At 46.8% G+C, this 18,133-nt stretch overlaps 1 protein-coding gene across 1 annotated transcript; it reads right to left on the bottom strand.

Annotated features, from left to right (window-relative positions):
- Positions 1-685: 685 nt before the first annotated feature.
- LOC149320306 (uncharacterized) lies at positions 686-17,936 on the bottom strand. Its single transcript, XM_089500454.1, has 7 exons — positions 17,851-17,936; positions 16,823-16,967; positions 14,560-15,076; positions 13,568-13,694; positions 7,455-7,525; positions 5,985-6,111; positions 686-3,345 (listed from the first exon to the last, which is right to left on the bottom strand). The coding sequence occupies exons 3-7, from the start codon at positions 14,974-14,976 to the stop codon at positions 929-931; spliced, it is 3,159 nt and encodes a 1,052-aa protein (XP_089356580.1). The 5' UTR covers positions 14,977-15,076; positions 16,823-16,967; positions 17,851-17,936; the 3' UTR covers positions 686-928.
- Positions 17,937-18,133: the final 197 nt, after the last annotated feature.

Genomic DNA, 18,133 nt, shown 5'->3' with positions numbered 1-18,133 from the left:
AAGGTATTCACGGCCATGGCCCCAAGATTATGGAATGACCTACCGGAAGAGATCCGTCTCATTACTACCTTAGAGGCCTTTAAGAAGGCAATCAAAATGGATCTCTTCCGGGGGGTTATCCACTGAATTCCATATAAAAAGGTTATGACGACTGCTCTTCCTTGACGCTAATTGTTGGTTAATGGACGAATTGTAATTTTTAGAGAAGTAATAGGAATTCTTGGCGGGAGGTATACATAAACATTATTATTATTATTATTATTATCATCATCATCATCATCATCATCACTATTATTATTAAGGAGATGCCCTCCAACATTATTCCCAGGTCACCTTCTCCTCTGTACTCCAAAACCTCCTTGACTATAAAAAATAAAAATAAATATATGCCTAAACTTATAAATTTATATATTTATATAAATATATAAATGAATATATTCATCTGAGACATTATATAGAATTAGGTTTCTAGCTCCACCCCACAGTGACCCACAGTTTAAAAGCTTAAGAACTCACCCAACCAATCCTTGTTTTGCAAGGAAAAACAAACAGAAAAACGAACGGAAGAAACCATCTGTGGAGCCCATAAATGCCCCGTCTGCCTGCCCCCCCCCCCTTCACAGGAAACTATCAAGATGTACAAAGGCTGTCCTCCAACTAAAAAGATTCCATAATGCTGGTATTTCTATGGTTTCTCTTTAATGTGGACTTCTTTATGACTGAAAAGGTGTGAAATTTCAGGAAAATCTTTTCTACAGTCCTGTGGTCTGTATAGTTTGTCTCCTCTGTGGATTGATATCCAAAAGGTGAGAATTTTGAGAAAATTATTTCAGATATAAAAATTGAATGATTTTGCTCCTCTGTGGATTTTCTGATGCTTCAAAAGATGCCAGGTTTGAGCAAAGCATTCCCCACACTTCTTGCATTTTTATGGTTTCTCTCCTGTGTGAACTCTCTGATGGGATATAAGATTTGACTTCTGAGAAAAATCTTTTCCACACTGCTGGCATGTATATGGTTTCTCTCCTGTGTGGACTCTCTGATGGGATATGAGATGTGACTTCTGAGAAAACCCTTTCCCACACTGGTGGCATGTGTATGGTTTCTCTCCTGTGTGGACTCTCTGATGCGACATAAGATTTGCCTTCTGAACAAAACCTTTCCCACACTGTTGGCACTCGTATGGTTTCTCTCCTGTGTGGACACTCTGATGTTTCATGAGGACTGACTTTTTAGCAAAACCTTTCCCACACTGGTGGCATGTGTACAGTTTCTCTCCTGTGTGGACTCTCTGATGGGACATAAGATTTGACTTGTCAGCAAAACCTTTCCCACACTGGTAGCATGTGTATGGTTTCTCTCCTGTGTGGACTCTCTGATGTTTCACAAGAGCTGCCTTGTAAGCAAAACCTTTCTCACACTGCTGGCATTTGTACGGTTTCTCTCCTGTGTGGATTCTCTGATGCTTCACAAGATATGACTTGTCAGCAAAACCTTTCCCACACTGCTGGCATGTGTATGGTTTCTCTCCTGTGTGGATTCTCTGATGGGACACAAGAACTGACTTATAAGCAAAACCTTTCCCACACTGCTGGCATGTGTACAGTTTCTCTCCTGTGTGGACTCTCTGATGGCACTTAAGATTTGACTTGTCAGCAAAACCTTTCCCACACTGCTGGCATATGTATGGTTTCTCTCCTGTGTGCACTCTCTGATGCTTCACAAGATCTGACTTGTTTGCAAAACTTTTCTCACACTGCGAGCATTTGTACGGTTTTTCTCCTGTGTGGCCTCTCTGATGGGACACAAGAACTGACTTGTTAGCAAAACTTTTCTCACACTGTTGGCATTTGTACGGTTTCTCTCCTGTGTGGCCTCTCTGATGGGACACAAGAACTGACTTGTGAGCAAAACCTTTCCCACACTGCTGGCATATGTGTGGTTTCTCTCCTGTGTGCACCCTCTGATGGGGCATAAGACGTGACTTGTGAGCAAAACCTTTCCCACACTGCTGGCATTTGTACGGTTTCTCTCCTGTGTGCACTTTCTGATGCTTCACAAGACTTGACTTGTAAGCATAACCTTTCCCACACTGCTGGCATGTGTATGGTTTCTCTCCTGTGTGGAGTATTTGATGGTAAACAAGGCTTGCCTTATGAGCAAATCCTTTCCCACACTGCTGGCATGTGTATGGTTTCTCTCCTTTGTGGAATCTCTGATGGGACATAAGATTTGACCTCTGAGAAAAACCTTTCCCACACTGCTGGCATGTGTATGCTTTCTCTCCTGTGTGGACTATTTGATGGTAAACAAGACTTGCCTTCTGAGCAAATCCTTTGCCACACTGCTGGCATGTGTATGGTTTCTCTCCTGTGTGGAGTCTCTGATGAGACACAAGGACTGACTTGTAAGAAAAAACTTTCCCACACTGCTGGCATGTGTATGGTTTCTCTCCTGTGTGGATTCTCTGGTGTCTCACAAGACTTGACTTGTAAGGAAAGCATGTCCCACACTGCTGGCATTTGTACAGTTTCCCTCCTCTGTGGACTGTGTGGCGCCTCAAAAGGAATGACTGGTGAGTAAAACCTTTCCCACATGGCTGGCATGTGTATGGTTTCTCTCCTGTGTGGACTATTTGATGGTAAACAAGGCTTGCCTTCTGAGCAAACCCTTTCCCACACTGCTGGCATGTGTATGGTTTCTCTCCTGTGTGAACTCTCTGATGGGACATAAGATGTGACTTCTGAGAAAAACCTTTCCCACACTGCTGGCATGTGTATGGTTTCTCTCCTGTGTGAACTCTCTGATGGGACATAAGATGTGACTTCTGAAAAAAATCTTTCCCACACTGCTGGCATTTGTACGGTTTCTCTCCTCTGTGGACTGTCTGGTGCCTCACAAGGAATGACTGGTGAGCAAAACCTTTCCCACACTCCTGACATCTGTAGGGTTTCTCTCCTGGGTGGTTTATCCGGTGGGTCATAAGTTCTCTGTGCACTTTCAAATGTGCCATAAGTAGTGAATTGTATGCAAAACATTTCCCACACTTCCGGCATTTGTGTGGCTTTTTTACTGTGTGGGCTTCTTGATACTTTACATTGTACAATTTAGAACAAAAACTTTTCACACATGAAATTTCACACCTGAAGTGTTTCTTTAGGGAAAGAGGCCTCTTGCAAGGCACAAGCCCCATATTTTGAGGAAGCAATTTCATGGCTGCATTGTGTCTGTAGGGCTCCTCACTGATATAAGTTTTCTCTTCTGAATGTTGAGCTTGCTTAGTAACTTCCAGTTTTTGCCTAAAACAATACTTGGCACATACATATGTTTTCCTCCAGTTTTCTGCTGTGAAGAAGAAAAGAAGAGTATAATAATTGTGTGAAAAAGCATTTCAGAGTATGGGAAGCGGATAAAAGGCAAATGAATAATCAGAACAAAAGGCATGGTATGCTTCTTCTTACGGCATACATCCAGACTATCTGATAGCCTGTATCTTCCCATAAGAGCTTCCTTGAGTCTTACAAGCTTCAAGGGAAGGCTCTCTCCACCCTCCAGCAGATTTTGACCATAGAGTTATGCTGGAGGATCTCTAGATGCCTAGAGAGGCAACCTCTGAAGTTCTTCCAGCATGAGTCTAGGGGTCAACCTCCAGCACAAATATCAGGAATCATACTCCTTTATAAATCAACTAACTAAATAAATAAAAGCTCTGTCCTCAGCAACCTTTTAAGCTCCGGATAAATACATTTTCATTCTTTCATAACATTTTAAGACACTTAGGGTTTTACATGCTGATACCCCTTTATCATTTCCAGAGACATCTGCTCTCAGAGACATGGAGGAAGACTACTGAGAATGGAGGATTTGTGAGAAAAGTTTGAGGGAGGGGAGCTTCCTCTATGAGCTTGAGATTGAACCTGAGTCCAGCGGTGCTTAGTGCTCAGTAAAGATGGATCATATTGTGCTGTGCAGAGCATCTAAGGCAGATATTCTATGGGCAAAACAAAGCCACCAGCCTGGGTGTGCTGCCAGGTTTTTAAAACAGCAATAGGGGACAGAGGAAATTCATGACATGCAGGGCTGACAAGTGCTCTACCTAAATACCGAATGAAATTATTGATTTCATTTAACTTAGACCCCAAATAGACTGGCAGTAAGCACCAGTGTGTTTGGACACCGCTTGCCCTGATGCTGGCCTCATGCCGCATATCCAACCACACAGCATGGGGCGTTGTGGTGCTCCCTTGGCGCAGCGTTCGGCCCCTTCCTTCGGACAAACGGGCCTTTGCAGCTCCAGATCTCTCTCTCCGGAGGGAGGTCTGGGGCTGCAAGGGTCGCGACGGAGCTCAGGAGTGGCACGCCGCTGTCCTGGGCTCCTTCGCGGCCTTTGCACCCCAGATCTCTCTCTTCAGAGGGAGGTCTGGGGTTGCAAGGGCCGTGACGGAGCCCAGGAACCGACACGTCGCCACTGCTCCTCCTCAGGGACCTTTCCCTGCCCCCAGCTGTCTTTCTGAAGACAGTTGGAGACTGGAAAAGGTTTCTGGTGAGGAGCAACTGGCACGCGCCGGTCGCTCCGCCTCCCCCCGACCCTTTCCCAGCCTCCAGTTGTCTCCAATAGGCAACTGAAGGCTGGGGAAAGGCTGGGAGGAGTTCTCTCCAGTGCCATTTTCTTCCTTCCCGCTGTCTCCAAGAGACAGAGGGAGGTCCGTAAATGGCGGGGAGAAGGAGGAACGGGCACGTGCGTGTCTGTTTCTCCTTCCCCCGGTCCCCGTGCCTGGCGAAATGGCCCGGAGTGCCACTTCCGGCACATGTGCCATAGGTTCGCCATCATGGCCCTATCGCCTGATCTGCCTTCCAAGTGACCAGGAACACCTCTGTCTTGTCTGGATGTCTTCCCTGATGTTCTAAGAGTGTGAGGAGGATTGTGTAGGGAGAGGCATTCCCTTAGGTAACTTGGGCCCAAGCCATGTAGGGCTTTAAAGGTAATGACCAACACTTTGTATTGTGCCCAGAAGCTGATTGGCACGCAGTGTAAGGGTTTTAGTATTAATATGGTCTGATCTGGATGTTCCCGTGACCAATCTGGCTGCAGCAGTTTGGATCAATTGAAGCTTCCGAACTTGGTACAATGTTAGCCACATGTAGAGGTTACATGTGGCTAACATGATAACGAGAGATTATCAGTGCATGCACTATTGCTTCAAGGTCCTTCTGGGCCAAGTAGGGATGCAGTTGGCGTATGAGCTGAAGTTGGTACCAAGCACTCCTGGCCACCGCCTCCACATGAGATGACAACTATAGAGATGAGTCCAGGAGTACTCCCAAACTGCGAACTTTGTCCTTAAGGGAAAGTGTGACCCTGACCAGGACGGGTTGACAAATCTCCATCCCTGGACCTGGGGTTCCTATCGCTAGCACCTCTGTTTTCTCTGGATTCAACTTGAGTTTGTTTTCCCTCATCCAGCCCATTACCAACTCAAGGCAGGCATCCAGAGGAGAGATGCCATCCTTAGTCACTGTGTCAGTCGGAGACACAGAGAGATAGATCTAGGTGTCATCAGCGTACCGATAACACCGTGCTCCAAGTCTCTGGATGACCTTTCCCAGCAGCTTCATGTAAATGTTAAATAGCATGGGAGACAGAATGGTGCCCTGAGGGACACCAGATGTCAACTCTCTTTTACGAGAGCAAGTGTCTCCCAGCATCACCATCTGGACTCTGCCCGAGAGGTAGGACTGGAACCACTGCAATGCAGTGCCTCCAATACCAAACTCCGTCAGACGTTCCAGGATACCATGGTCAATGTTATCGAAGGCCACTGAGATGTCCAAGAGCACCAACAGGTTCACACTTCCCCTGTCGGTGCCCAGATGGAGGTCATCGACCAAGGCAACAATGGCAGTCTCCATATCCCGCCCTGAAACTGGTTTGAATATAAATAATAATATTAATATTAATAATAATAATAAAGACAGAGCCTTACCAAGAGAGGCCATGATCCCACTTATCTCTGCTGTGATCTGACTGTGCAGGGCTCTCTGTTCTGGATCCAGCAGGGCCCACTCCTCCTGGGAGAAAGACACGGCCACCTCCTCAAAAGTCAATTGTCTCTAAAGACAGAAGAAAATGGTTCTTGCTCACACTGGACATCAAGATGGCTGTTGGCTGTGGCAACTAGAACAAAGCAGTCTCACCAGCTGATATGGCTCCAAAGATAGCTGAGATGAGACTGAGTCTTCTGCCAACACCAGCATGAACATCATGAACAAAGTCTGACAAACACAAGAGCCTGAATCCATGACATATTCTACACCTTCAGTAAAAGGAGACTGCCTTTAAGGAAACATTAGGCAACTGCAGATGGGGTGGGCAGCTCAAACGTGGGCATTTCAGCATGCCAGGAGGGATGATGCTGGGTCACTTCCAACTGCCATGTTGGCCAACATTCAGCTGGTGTTTTTGGATTGTTTATTTTTCAGTTTTGGGGGGAGGGTTGTGGAATTTCAGGCCATACCCTCCAACTGTCCCAATTTGGCAGCCACAATGCCAATTAATTCTGTTTTGTGCACTCTTTCAGTAGATTCTACATAGCTGCTGACATACTCAAGGAGGATTTAGAATACAGAGGAGAAGGTGACCTGGAAACAGTCGGTGTTTTGAGGGGTTCTCCTTTAATTCTGAACTTATTCACTTTTCCCTTAAGGGGCTTGTGGGAACTTTTGCTCAGAGGAAGTGAAACAGAGACCTGTCTCCAGAAGGAGCAAGTAGCCAGGAGCTCTCTAGATAACTATAGGCCCAGTTGACTGAGCTCCTAACATAACTTGGGGACAAAGGCCAAGCCAATAGGGGTTCTTTATGCTAGTGTTTAACAGGGGAAGCCTACAGTCTTGTTTCAGTGCCTCCTTAAGACTTCTCAGTATGGACACTGGGGGACCTGCAGCAGTCACCTGCAAGAATTGTGGGATGTTTGTCTTCTTGCCTATAGATGTGGGGAACATAACCTGCAGCGAATGCAAGTTGGTAGCCCTTTGGGAAGAGAAGGTTCAGCAGCTGAAGGCCCAGGTATCTGCATCTCAGCATCTTAGGAAGTAAGGTTTTCCTGGACAGAACGGACTGGACAGTCTTGGATGAGAAACACACAAGAGGACGTTGCTGGGGAAGAGGTCACTTCACATAAACAGGAGGTAGACAGCTGGAGGAATGTCACACACAGAAGTAGGGAATCTATTACAAGTATACAAATCCAAAGGTCGAGGCACAGTGAATAACCAGCCATGGCACAGTGAATAACCAGCCATAAATAAAACAAAAATTAATTATGCTGCCTTCTTCCTACCTTTTCTGCCTATAAAAGAGACTTGTATGGTTCCAGGTGTCAATTGAATTGGCCACGAGTGAATTGAATTGGCCAGGTGTCAAGTAAATTGTCCACACCAGATGGTAGATGGCTTACCTGATCTGGTTCTGGTTCACCGCAAAGAGGGAGAGGTGACTGAGTCCTTGTTGGTGGCATCATTTCAGCCTCTGTCGGAGAGACCAAGGCAAGAGGGAATCCAGTCACATTTGTTGCTGTTAGAAGTAGCAATCTTAAAGACTCACAAGGAAGTACAGGCACCCCTCAGTTAACAAAGTCTCTGACAAACAAGCTCCTTTTTACAAAGTGATATTATACCCGCCTTGCACCCATTTCCTCTTTGTCCTCTGCACAGCTGAAACTATTTTAGCAGCATATCCATTGGAAGAATGGTGAAACCACACAGGGTTTTCAGCATCTGGTTGCACAATATGTCTGGAGTAAACAATGCATTAACGCTTGAGCCGAGAAACAGTGGGGTTCTGCTCTATCTGATCTTACTGCAGCTGTGTGTACCTGCCCACAACACACAAGGGAAACAGCGGATGCCTCCGGAGACCCTTGCTGAGCATGAAGGTGTCAGGACCATGTTGAAACAGGTCTGAGAAAATGACATGGGTGTGGCTACTAGGTGGAACTGTTGTGGAAGTTATATACAGCTCTAGTCGGAGTTATATGTATTAGCATTTAAACAGTGCATCATTGGAATGTTGATGCAACTGTCAAATGTCAATTCTCAACTGTCACTGAATAAGAGTAAGACAGTTGGGGTTACTGTCAACTGTCTCAGAGGTTGTTACTAGTGTGGATGGTGGATGGTGGCGATGTATATAGTTTACAGTGGGACTTCTTCTAAAATAAAGCCTCATCTGAGAGAAGTTTACAGTGTGTCTTCACTCATTAGGAAGGGGAGAGGTGTTTCTCCAGCTTACAAGCTGCTGACTACAGTCACGAAGGTGGAAAATCTGGTGCCAAACGTTGACGTGTTGCCTCATGCACTGCACATTAAAGTGCTAACAAGGGTTATGGGCACCTCAGGATCTGCCTGTGCATCTGAGTGAGTAGCGGTTTTGTGAACAGTTATCCAGAAGAGCAGCTCAAACTGTCTGAGGGCCGGAAGGCAAAGAGTTAAGGAGCTGAGCTGCCAGCCATCTTCTTATATTCAGCAGATAGTGAAAGCTGTGGGAGGCTGTCAAATCCGAGCATTTGTTTGTTTTGTTGCCGGCATGGATTTCGTGAAGTTTCCAAAGTTAAATGACTCCAATTATAGCCAATGGACCGTCTATGTCAAGGCAGTCTTAATAAGAGAAGGACACTGCGATATAACTGAAGAAGGTTTAACTGTCAAAAATGCTGAAGAAGATAGAATAGCCAGAGCTACATTATGTCTCACTCTGGAGCCCAGTCAGTTAGACCATGTAAGGTATAAGGAATCTGCCAAGGAGGTTTGGAATGCACTGAGAGAAGTGCATCAATCTGACTCTGCACTGTCAAAAATGGTCTGGAGCAAGAGACTGTATGCTTGTAAGATGCAAAAGGTAGAGTGTCCAGAAGAGCATCTGTCCACAATGCGCCATCTTTTCCTAGAGGTAGAAAACAGAGTAATAAAGCTGGCTAAAGAACAAAAAGCATACATCTTGCTAGACAGCTTATTCAGTGAATTTGATCATATACTGTACAGCTTACAGGGGGCTTCAGAGAGCGAGCTATCAATGGACTTGGTGTCGACACGTGTCTTGGAGGAATGCCAAAGACAGTGTTTTGAGAAAGGCATTCAGAGACAGCAACATGCCAAACCACGGTCAGCAAACATACCACCAGAGGCAGTTCAACAAGCTGAGAGTGCAGCTGTTTGCAAAGTCAGGAGATGCTACAATTGCGGAAAGTCAGGTCATCTCAAGAAGAACTGCAAGAATCCACCTGCTGCCAGAAAGAAGGAACAACACAGGTCTCCTGTATTGGCAGTGAAGAACAGTGACCATCAAACCCATCTCGCCGCTAAAGCCAGATACATTTGGCTTGTTGACAGTGGAGCAACCCATTGTTTATTTAATAGGAAGTCTTTGCTGAAGGACTGCAAGCCCTCATATGTAGACTCTGTGGGTTTGGCTGACGGGGGTTCAAGCCAAATAAGGGACACGGAGACTGTGTATTTTCCTGGATTTGCTAAAGACTTTGAGAATGCGTTGTGTGCTCCTCTAGTTGCAAAACTGTCTGGTCAGCGTGTCCTGACTGTCATCAGATGGATATGCCCTACATTTTGAGGGGGATGACTGTGTCATCACTAAAGGGGGGAAGGTTTGTGCAAAAACATACAAGCACAACATATTATTATTATGCAGAGTGTGCTACAGTAAGCATAGAATCATAGAATTGGAAGAGACCGCATGGGCCATCCAGTCCAACCCCATTCTGCCATGCAGGAAATCCAATCAAAGCATCCCCAATAGATAGCCATCTAGCCTCTGCTTAAAGACCTCCAAGGAAGGAGACTCCACTACACTCCGAGGGAGTTTGTTCCACTGTCGAACACCCCTTATTGTCAGAAAGTTCTTCCTAATGTTGAGGTGGAATCTCTTTTCCTGTAGCTTGCATCCATTGTTACGGTTCCTGTTCTCTGGAGCAGCAGAAAACAAGCTTGCTCCCTCCTCTATATGACACCCTTTCAAATATTTAAACAGGGCTATCATATCACCTCTTAAACATCCCCAGCTCCCTAAGGCGTCCCTCATAGAGCATGGTTTCCAGACCTTTCACCATTTTAGTCGCCCTCCTTTGTTTCGTTTTTCTGCCCTAAGTGCAGTACCTTACATTTCTCCGTGTTGAATTTCATTTTGTTAGCTATGACCTGTGTGTGGCTGCTCAGACTGAGCAGGAAGTTAGGGCTGTGCAGGAGGAGTTGGAAAGAAGGTTTGTTTTGAAGGACCTGGAAAACCTCAAGGCCTACCTCGGGATTGAGGTGGAGAGGACATAGGATGGTAAGAGCTTGTTGAGCCAGACCAAAAAGATTGAGAAGCTGGTGGAGAAGTGTGGCTTGGAAAGTGCCAAAGTGGTAAAAAGCCCCATGACTCCTGGCTGAACATCCAGATTTGTACAGATCTGTGATAGGCAGTTTGCTTTTTGTTGCCAACAACACCAGACCAGACATATCCTTTGCTGTAGGTGTCTTGAGCAGGAGAGTCAGCAGTCCAAAGGTGGAGGACTAGACAACGGTGAAGAGACAGCTGAGATACCTGAAAGGGAGCAAGGAGAGGAAGCTAGTGCTGAAGGGATCTGAGGCACAATTGGATTGTTTTGTGGGCAGTTCTTTTGCCTCAGAGCTTCATGACAGCAAGTCCGTAACTGGCTTGCTGGTCAAGTTTGCAGACAGTCCTGTGGTCTGGAGGAGCAGAAAGCAGAGCTGCGTGGCACTAAGTATCACAGAAGCTGAGTTCGCTGCACTTTCTGAGATGGCAGGAGAAGTGCAGTGGGTGAGGCAGTTGCTGGAGGACTTGGGTGAGAAGTGTACAAGCCCAACAGATTCCCAGTCTTGCATTGCCATGACTGAGGAAGAAAATCTAAAGTACAGGACAAAGTACATAGGGGTGCAGTACCAGAATGTGAGGGAGTTGGTGCAGAACTGTGTTCTGAGTCTGGTCTACATTAGTTCGGAGGACAATGTAGCAGACATAGGCCCTGCAGGTAGACAAAAATGAAAGACTGTCAGTACAGTTGGGCATGGCACTGTGAGTGGAAGCTCAAAGCCCGAGGTCCTGCATATGTTGGAAGATCTTAGCCTGAGGACAGAGGCTGTGAAAGATCTGGGCCAGAGTACGGAAAAAGCAGACATCTGTGGAACGTCACACATGAGTAGCTAGCAGGCCAGTATGAGGACTACATCATACGTGGGACAAATGCAAGGACACATGTGATACATCGCATGTATTTTGGAGGGGATTGTTAGGACCATGTTGAAACAGGTCTGAGAAAATGACATGGATTGGTGTCAGGATATAGCAGAATAAATTGGCAAATCCTGGAAGCGTGTTCTCAGGTCTCTGCAGCAAAGGTAACAGCGGATGGTTGTCTTCCAGAATGATGGATTGTTTGTCTGTCATTAATCATCAGAAGCCTGGTGAAGCACCGGGAGCTGTCCAGCTTTCACCAGGCTTCTGATGATTAATGACAGACAAGCGGAGCTCCTGAAAGTGCTTATCTTTATTTACAAGTGCAAACCAATTATCCAACACAACTTTTACTCTCCAATACAAAACTAACAATCAACTCCTTCACACAAACCCAACACCCACTCCTGGAAGCCACTGAGTTTATACAGACCAAATGCCAACCCAGCCTCTTCCGTTCATGGCTGTTACATGTTTCCTGTGCCACCCAGAAAACTGTCCCCTTGTCTAAGCAGACACATGTTTATCTTACAGGCTTCCTGCACTCTGGCAGTAGAATGACCTTGTACACTCTGTGTTGCCATGCTGCACAGCTGCAACTGATGCTGGTTGCTAATTGCTCATGGCCACCACACATCTAAACATTTCTTGTCAGATATTAATCCTTGACATTTGGCCACTAGGTGGAGGTGTTGTGGAACCTAGCCCTAGTGGCAGTATACAGTGCAACCTTTTTTTACCTGGGGGATCCGTCCCGGACCCCTGCGTAAAAAAACGCATATGCTCGAGCACCATTGAAAGTAATTGGGCTCGTGCATGGTGCGGTGGAGCTCTCTACAGGTGCCTGCCCCTTTAATCTTAATGGGACACGCCACCCCTTGTGCCCCCGGGGGCTCCTCATGGATTTCAGCATATGCTGAAAGCCGCGTATGACGCGGGTGCACTGTATGTATCAGCATTTAAACAGTGCATCATTGGAATGTTGATGCAACTGTCAAATGTCAAGTCTCAACTGTCACTGAATAAGAGTAAGACGGTTGGGGTTACTGTCAACTGTCTCAGAGTTTGTTACTAGTGTGGATGGTGGATGGTGTCGATGCATATAGTTTACAGTGGGACTTCTTCTAAAAATAAAGCCTCATCTGAGAGATGTTTACAGTGTCTCTTCGCTTATTAGGAAGGGGAGAGGTGTTTCTCCAGCTTACAAGCTGCTGACTACGGTCACAAAGGTGGAAAATCTGGTGTCAAACATTGACTTGTTGCCTCACGCGCGGCACAACATCAAAGTGCTAACAGAAGGAACCGCTAAAGAGAAATAAAATGGAAGAGTAGAGAAGCCTGTCTCAACAGCTATCCCTGACACTTAAAAAACAAAACGAAAAACTCACAGATGTATGAGTTTGGCCACCGAAATGGAAATAGCAAGAAAAGTTGGGGCTCGCAAAAGAAAAGGCCATTCCTAAATTCATTATGGAAGAAGGCTTTAGATGGGTTCTAGAAGGTTCCAAACATTTTTGTTTATTCATACAAGGCTTCCTGGCCTCATTGTTTCACTTCATAAGTGGATATTGGTAGTTCTTTTTCAGTGGTTCAGGAAATCATTCCTCGTCTTCCCATGTGATTTGTGCCTCTCATGCCAAATTTACTGTTAAAGAAGGAACGCTCTGGAACACACTGAGTTTGTTCATGGAGAAACACCTGTATTCTCTTGGAAGTCTTGGCACAAAAGAACACTTCCAGGGCTGGAAAATTCAGAAGGCGCTTGGGTGCAGTAGTTCAATTCCTGGACTGGGAAAATTCAGTTCTAGCATCCCAGGAGCCCTGAAAGACACTGGGCAGATTGCTCTCTCTGAGCCTGACCTACCTCACAAAGTGGTTGTTGTACAGAAAAGGATAGGTTGGGGAGTGTGAGGGACTTGAGACCCAAAGAGCAAAGCAAGCTCTGAATAGAAACACACAATGTGCCTTTTAAGCCAGAGATGCAGAAAATCAATCTCCACACGTTGAAATGAGCATCACCCAAGATGACTATGTTTTGCATCAAATGTATGTTTGAATGGAGAGTAGTATGCACAGTGGTACTATAAGCACATCAGTCAAAATATCTACACACACACACACACACACACACACACAAAGCATCCAAGATGCTACATCAAAGATGGAGAGGATAACTGTCTGTTTGCAGAGATATTCACTTTATATTCTACACATCCCTGGTGTGGAATGGCAGTCTCTTTGCAGCGAAATGCAGTTTTAGGTCACCATAAGCTGGAAATAAATTTAAGACACACAACAACAACAACAACAACAAAAAGGCTTCCTTACCTTTCAGGGGGCCTTCTCCATCACACTCCTCCTTCATTGCCCTCCATTGGGGACTCTGCCTGGGATCCAGTGGAGCCTTCTCTGCCACAGGGAATTCAAAGTAAACTTCTGACAAGAGGTTTTTGGCCTGAAATAGCAGTCAGGATTAAAGACTTGGATGAGGAAATGGCAAGGATTTGGGAAGAGGTTTGGGCTTGCGTGGGATAAGACTTCCAACCACAACTAAGGCAGTAAAAAGCCAGTAGCACATATGTCCAACTTGAAAATGTCAAACAAAATAAGAGCTCAAAAAGGTGGGATACAAAATGACACTTGTGTTATTACTTGGTATACATTTATTGCATGTGCTGAAACACAAACAATTCCATGGAGCCCACAGCAACTACATCAGGAGTGCTGGAAAACTTTGCTTTGGCTTATAATGGCAGTCTACTCATGTATTCATTTGTGTGTGTGTGTGTGTGTGTGTGTGTGTGTGTAAGAGACAACTGAAATAGACATATGGGGAAACAAACATGAAAACTTATAGATGTACCCACCTGTACACTCTGTGGGCATAACAATAATGTTGGTCATTTGTTATGTTGGCTTTGGAATAAAAATAACATGAAAAAGCTCAGCAATGGTAAAGAATTTTCACCCTTTCGGTGTGAAAACTGGAGACTTGCTAGAGTGGGTGAAAACCCATTCTGCTCCTGAACACATCATGGGTGCAAGTCAGGTTGTGTGGCAGTGGCAGCAGAGAAACCTGGAAACTTCCTTTGAAAACCTGGCACACACCAGGTTTTAAAACAGAATCACTCTTTTCAGATGCTTCAGGGGCTGAGATTCCATTTCATCAGAAGGCCGGTCCTCCGTACACTTCTCCCTCTCAAAGCTTAGTCTGGGAACACCAGATTTCAGCCTTTGCCTCTCAAAGTCATCAACAACTCAAAAAAGACAGCCCAGAGCCAAATTCTACTCACTTTGGCCCCAGGAAGAAATGCTCTCACCTGCTGCTCTTTCGCCTTCTTCTCTGCCTCCGTCCAACTCAGGAGGAAACCCTCTGCCAGGGCCACTGCCTGGGAGCAGGTCTCTGCCCCACATTCCCTGACCCAGTTCCCCATCTCTGGGGGCAAGATGCTCAGGAACTGCTCCAAGATCACCAGGTCCAGGATCTCATTTTTCGTGTGTCGCTCTGGCTTCAGCCACTGACGGCAGAGATGGTGGAGTCGGCTGCAAACCTCTCGGGGTCCCTTTCCCTCTTTGTAGGAGAGCTGTCTGAAGCACTGGCATTGCGTCTCTGGGCTGGCAAGCTCCTCTCTCAAGGACCCCTGGATTATCCTCTCCCAGATTCCCCCTCTGCTCTCAGCACTGAGGTGTTCATGGCCTTTTCTTCCTTCAGGACTAAATGATTTTGGTTCCTCCATCTATGATTTTTGAAACCAAATGAAGCCACAAAAAAGATCAGTTATTCTCCACCATCCGTCTGAGGGCAAAGATGTCCCTAAGATCCTCTGCTGCAACAGCCTGCAAAACCAATACATTTTGTTATTACTGGCATTGTCAGGTATATGAACATTGGCTTACCTTGTGAGATGTTTGTTTTCCGCGATGAGGGTGGAGACATCCTTAATGAGGGTTGGTTCTCCCATTTGCTCCAATCAATGACTTTGGGCATCAGCATAGGGAGCCACACACCCCTTAGTTGCCCAGGCATTGAAAAGCCAAGCAAAGGTAAATCAAGAAGACTAAATGTCCCTATTATCCTAAGAATCTAATAGTTTAATTAACGTGGAACTAAACAACCTATAACTAGAAAACTTGAGGTCAATTAACAGTTTAGGAGGCTGTGAGGAGGCTCCCTCTGCCCGCTGCGGCCGCGCTTCCACTCCCTGGCTGGCTTCAGAAGTGGGGGCCTCTGGGCACGCATCCGGAAAAGCCGGGGCTGGCCTGGGCTGAGTGGAAGTGAGCTCACCCGCTGCTCTGGTCTCTTCCTTGCCAGCCATGGGTGGGGGGGAAAGAGGAGGAGGAAAGAAGGGAAAAAGAGGGTTGTTTTTTAAAGGTTAGAGAGGGGCGTAGAGAGGGAAAAAGGAGAAGTAGAATCAAGCCAAGCAAGTCTGGGGAGTTGAGATGAATAAAAATAGAAAGGAGGTTTTGGTTTGCAGGAAACCAAAAAGCATGTCCTACCAGGAGCTAGTCGGGAAGAAGACTGAGGTTACTAGGGGTCTGCCAATGGAGGCGGGGTCAGGCCCCTGGCCTTTGGTTTGTTTTCCCCTGCCTACAGGAGCCTTTGCAGGCAGAGCTACCCAAAGTTAGGATGCTCGGCCCCCTTCTCTGCTGGGAAACTGAAAGCCAAGGGGCAAAGTGGGTGGGTGGGTGGCAGGAGCCCAAGGAGACATTCTGGGTGAGGAACCTACAAGGGAGAATTACCACAGCTCTCCTACACAGAGAATGTGCGTGTGGTTTTACTACTCACTCCATGGCTCTCAAACTGAAAAAAGGGAACTGATACCCAGGCAGCTCTTGGTGCTCTAATTTTTAAGACATTTTTTGGCAGAATTGCTGGGATTCCCCCTAAAGAAACTGAGGGGTTTATAACTTTCTTACTTGGTCTTCTTGATATCTGCTTGCAGCTTCAAAGATTAAGAATTCAGGCCTGGCTGTCTGGCAGCTTTTCCCCCTCCACCCCAAAGAATTGAGGTCTGGCAAAGAAATGGGGAGAAATGATGCTGTTTGATGGACTCCTCCTGCCCCAGATTGCAAAGGGAGGGGAACCTGAGTTGGGATATAACTGGGAAATGGGGGCCTGGCACATCCTTTGGGCGGAAGAGACAGAGGATGGGGAAACTTTGGCCTTTCTCCTCATTTGGATTTTCTCTCATTCTGTTAAATGCATTTCTGCTCTGGCAAGTAAAATACATAAATAAGTGTCTTTTCATCTTCCCGGTTTTATTTCCCCCCAGATCTCTTTACTTCCATTTCCAGAAGGGGGGCTGAGTGTGTCTGTTGCCTTCAAGACCACAGAGAGTCTTCTGGAGCCTCAAAGGCTAAGAGAGTTGGAGGAGCCTTTCCTCCCAGGAAAGCGGGTGAAGGATGGCAGCCTCAGGGCTGGAACTGGAAAAGGGGAAAGGATCAGGGGAACATGAAGAACTCTTTCCTATGTTACAAGGAAGAATACTTTCCTATACAGTCACCCAAATGCTTGGAAGACTTATTTCCCCACTTTCCAGACCTTCCGACCTGAATCCTTCAGAGCAGATCAAAGAGACTCACCTCTTTCCTGACAGGGATGTTTCTGCCTTTTTGGACGGCCATAAGGTTAGTCTGTGGTCTTCATGGTCCCTCTATTGTGTCTACCTCACTGGGTTGTTGTGAAGGTAAGAGGGTCAGGAACATTTGTGCCTCTCTGGTCTCCTTCCTAAAATCAGAGAGAATGTTTTAAAATCAGATTTATTTCCCTTGTGTTTATTTGCTTTAAACTAGTTTCAATAACCATTGCAACTCTAGCCATAGTTACAGAAAGAGGCTTTCTCTCCTAATGGACTGTTGGGTGCAAACAGTGGCTGAATTGCCCCATGGATTTCCAGAGGTCTTTTTAAAGGATGGATAAACATACGAAAACAACAAAACTGTGTTTCTGGAGGAGTGAAGGGGACGCAGGGGGGGCAGGCTTCCTTCCTTCCTCTCTTTCTCTCCTGGGGCCCTTTTCCATTCAGGGAGCCCAAAAGGGCCTCTCTCTCTGGGTCTCCTTGTGAGGAGGAGAGGCCCAAACCCACCCAGCAGCCCCAGGAAGAAAGGCTCCCCATGGGAACTGCCCTCTTCCCCCTTCCATGAGGGTCCTGGGGGAGAAGGAGGAGGAGGAGGGGAGGCTGGGGGTGCAGAGGGGCTCCTCCATTGCCAGGCCCTTTCCCTGGAAAGAAAGAGGGCAGCCCCTCCTCCTCCTCCCCCAGAAGCCAGGTCTCCATGGGGCTCCCATCATCATCCCCCATCATCCCCCTCTTCCCAACCTCTCTCTCTCTCTCTCTCTCTGGGGAGCAGGGCTTCCCTCCTTCCCTCCCTGAGAGCCTTCCCTCCATTTCTAGAAGGGACCCCCATCCTCTCCGTCCCTCCTGCTCCCTTCTTCTTCTTCCTCCTCCTCCTCCTTCTCACAGCAGAGGCTTCTGTTCAAGGGCTGGGTCTCCCTTCATCCCAAAGGCTTTCTCTCTCTCCAAGGACCCTCAGACGCACAGAGACCCCCCCCCCACAAGCCCCATGGAGCAGTGGGACCCACTCCCTCCCTTCCCACCTCCTCCTTATCTCACCTCTCCTGCTGCTCCTCCTTGGAGGACTCTCTGGGAATCGGAGCTCCCTGTTCTTTCTCCCCTTGCGGCCGCTCTAGGAATCTGAGGCCTCCTCTCCCTTGAAGAACTCTCTAGGAACTTGAGCCTCTGCTCTATCTCCCTCTTGCGGTCCTCTCTAGAAATCTGAGGCCTCCTCTCTCGATGCCCAATTGGAGGAGGAGGACGCTCTAGGAATCAGAGGTCTCCACTCTCACTGACCCCTTGGAGGAGGAGGACGCTCTAGGAATCTGAGGCCTCCTCTCCC

The sequence above is a fragment of the Sceloporus occidentalis genome, unplaced genomic scaffold, assembly GCF_023333645.1.
Source record: "Sceloporus occidentalis isolate IW3139 unplaced genomic scaffold, rSceOcc1.0.p SCAF_1, whole genome shotgun sequence".
NCBI classification, from domain to species: Eukaryota; Metazoa; Chordata; class Lepidosauria; order Squamata; family Phrynosomatidae; genus Sceloporus; species Sceloporus occidentalis.
Note: the sequence above shows the minus strand (reverse complement) of the source record. Positions and strands in the feature narration are given on the sequence as shown.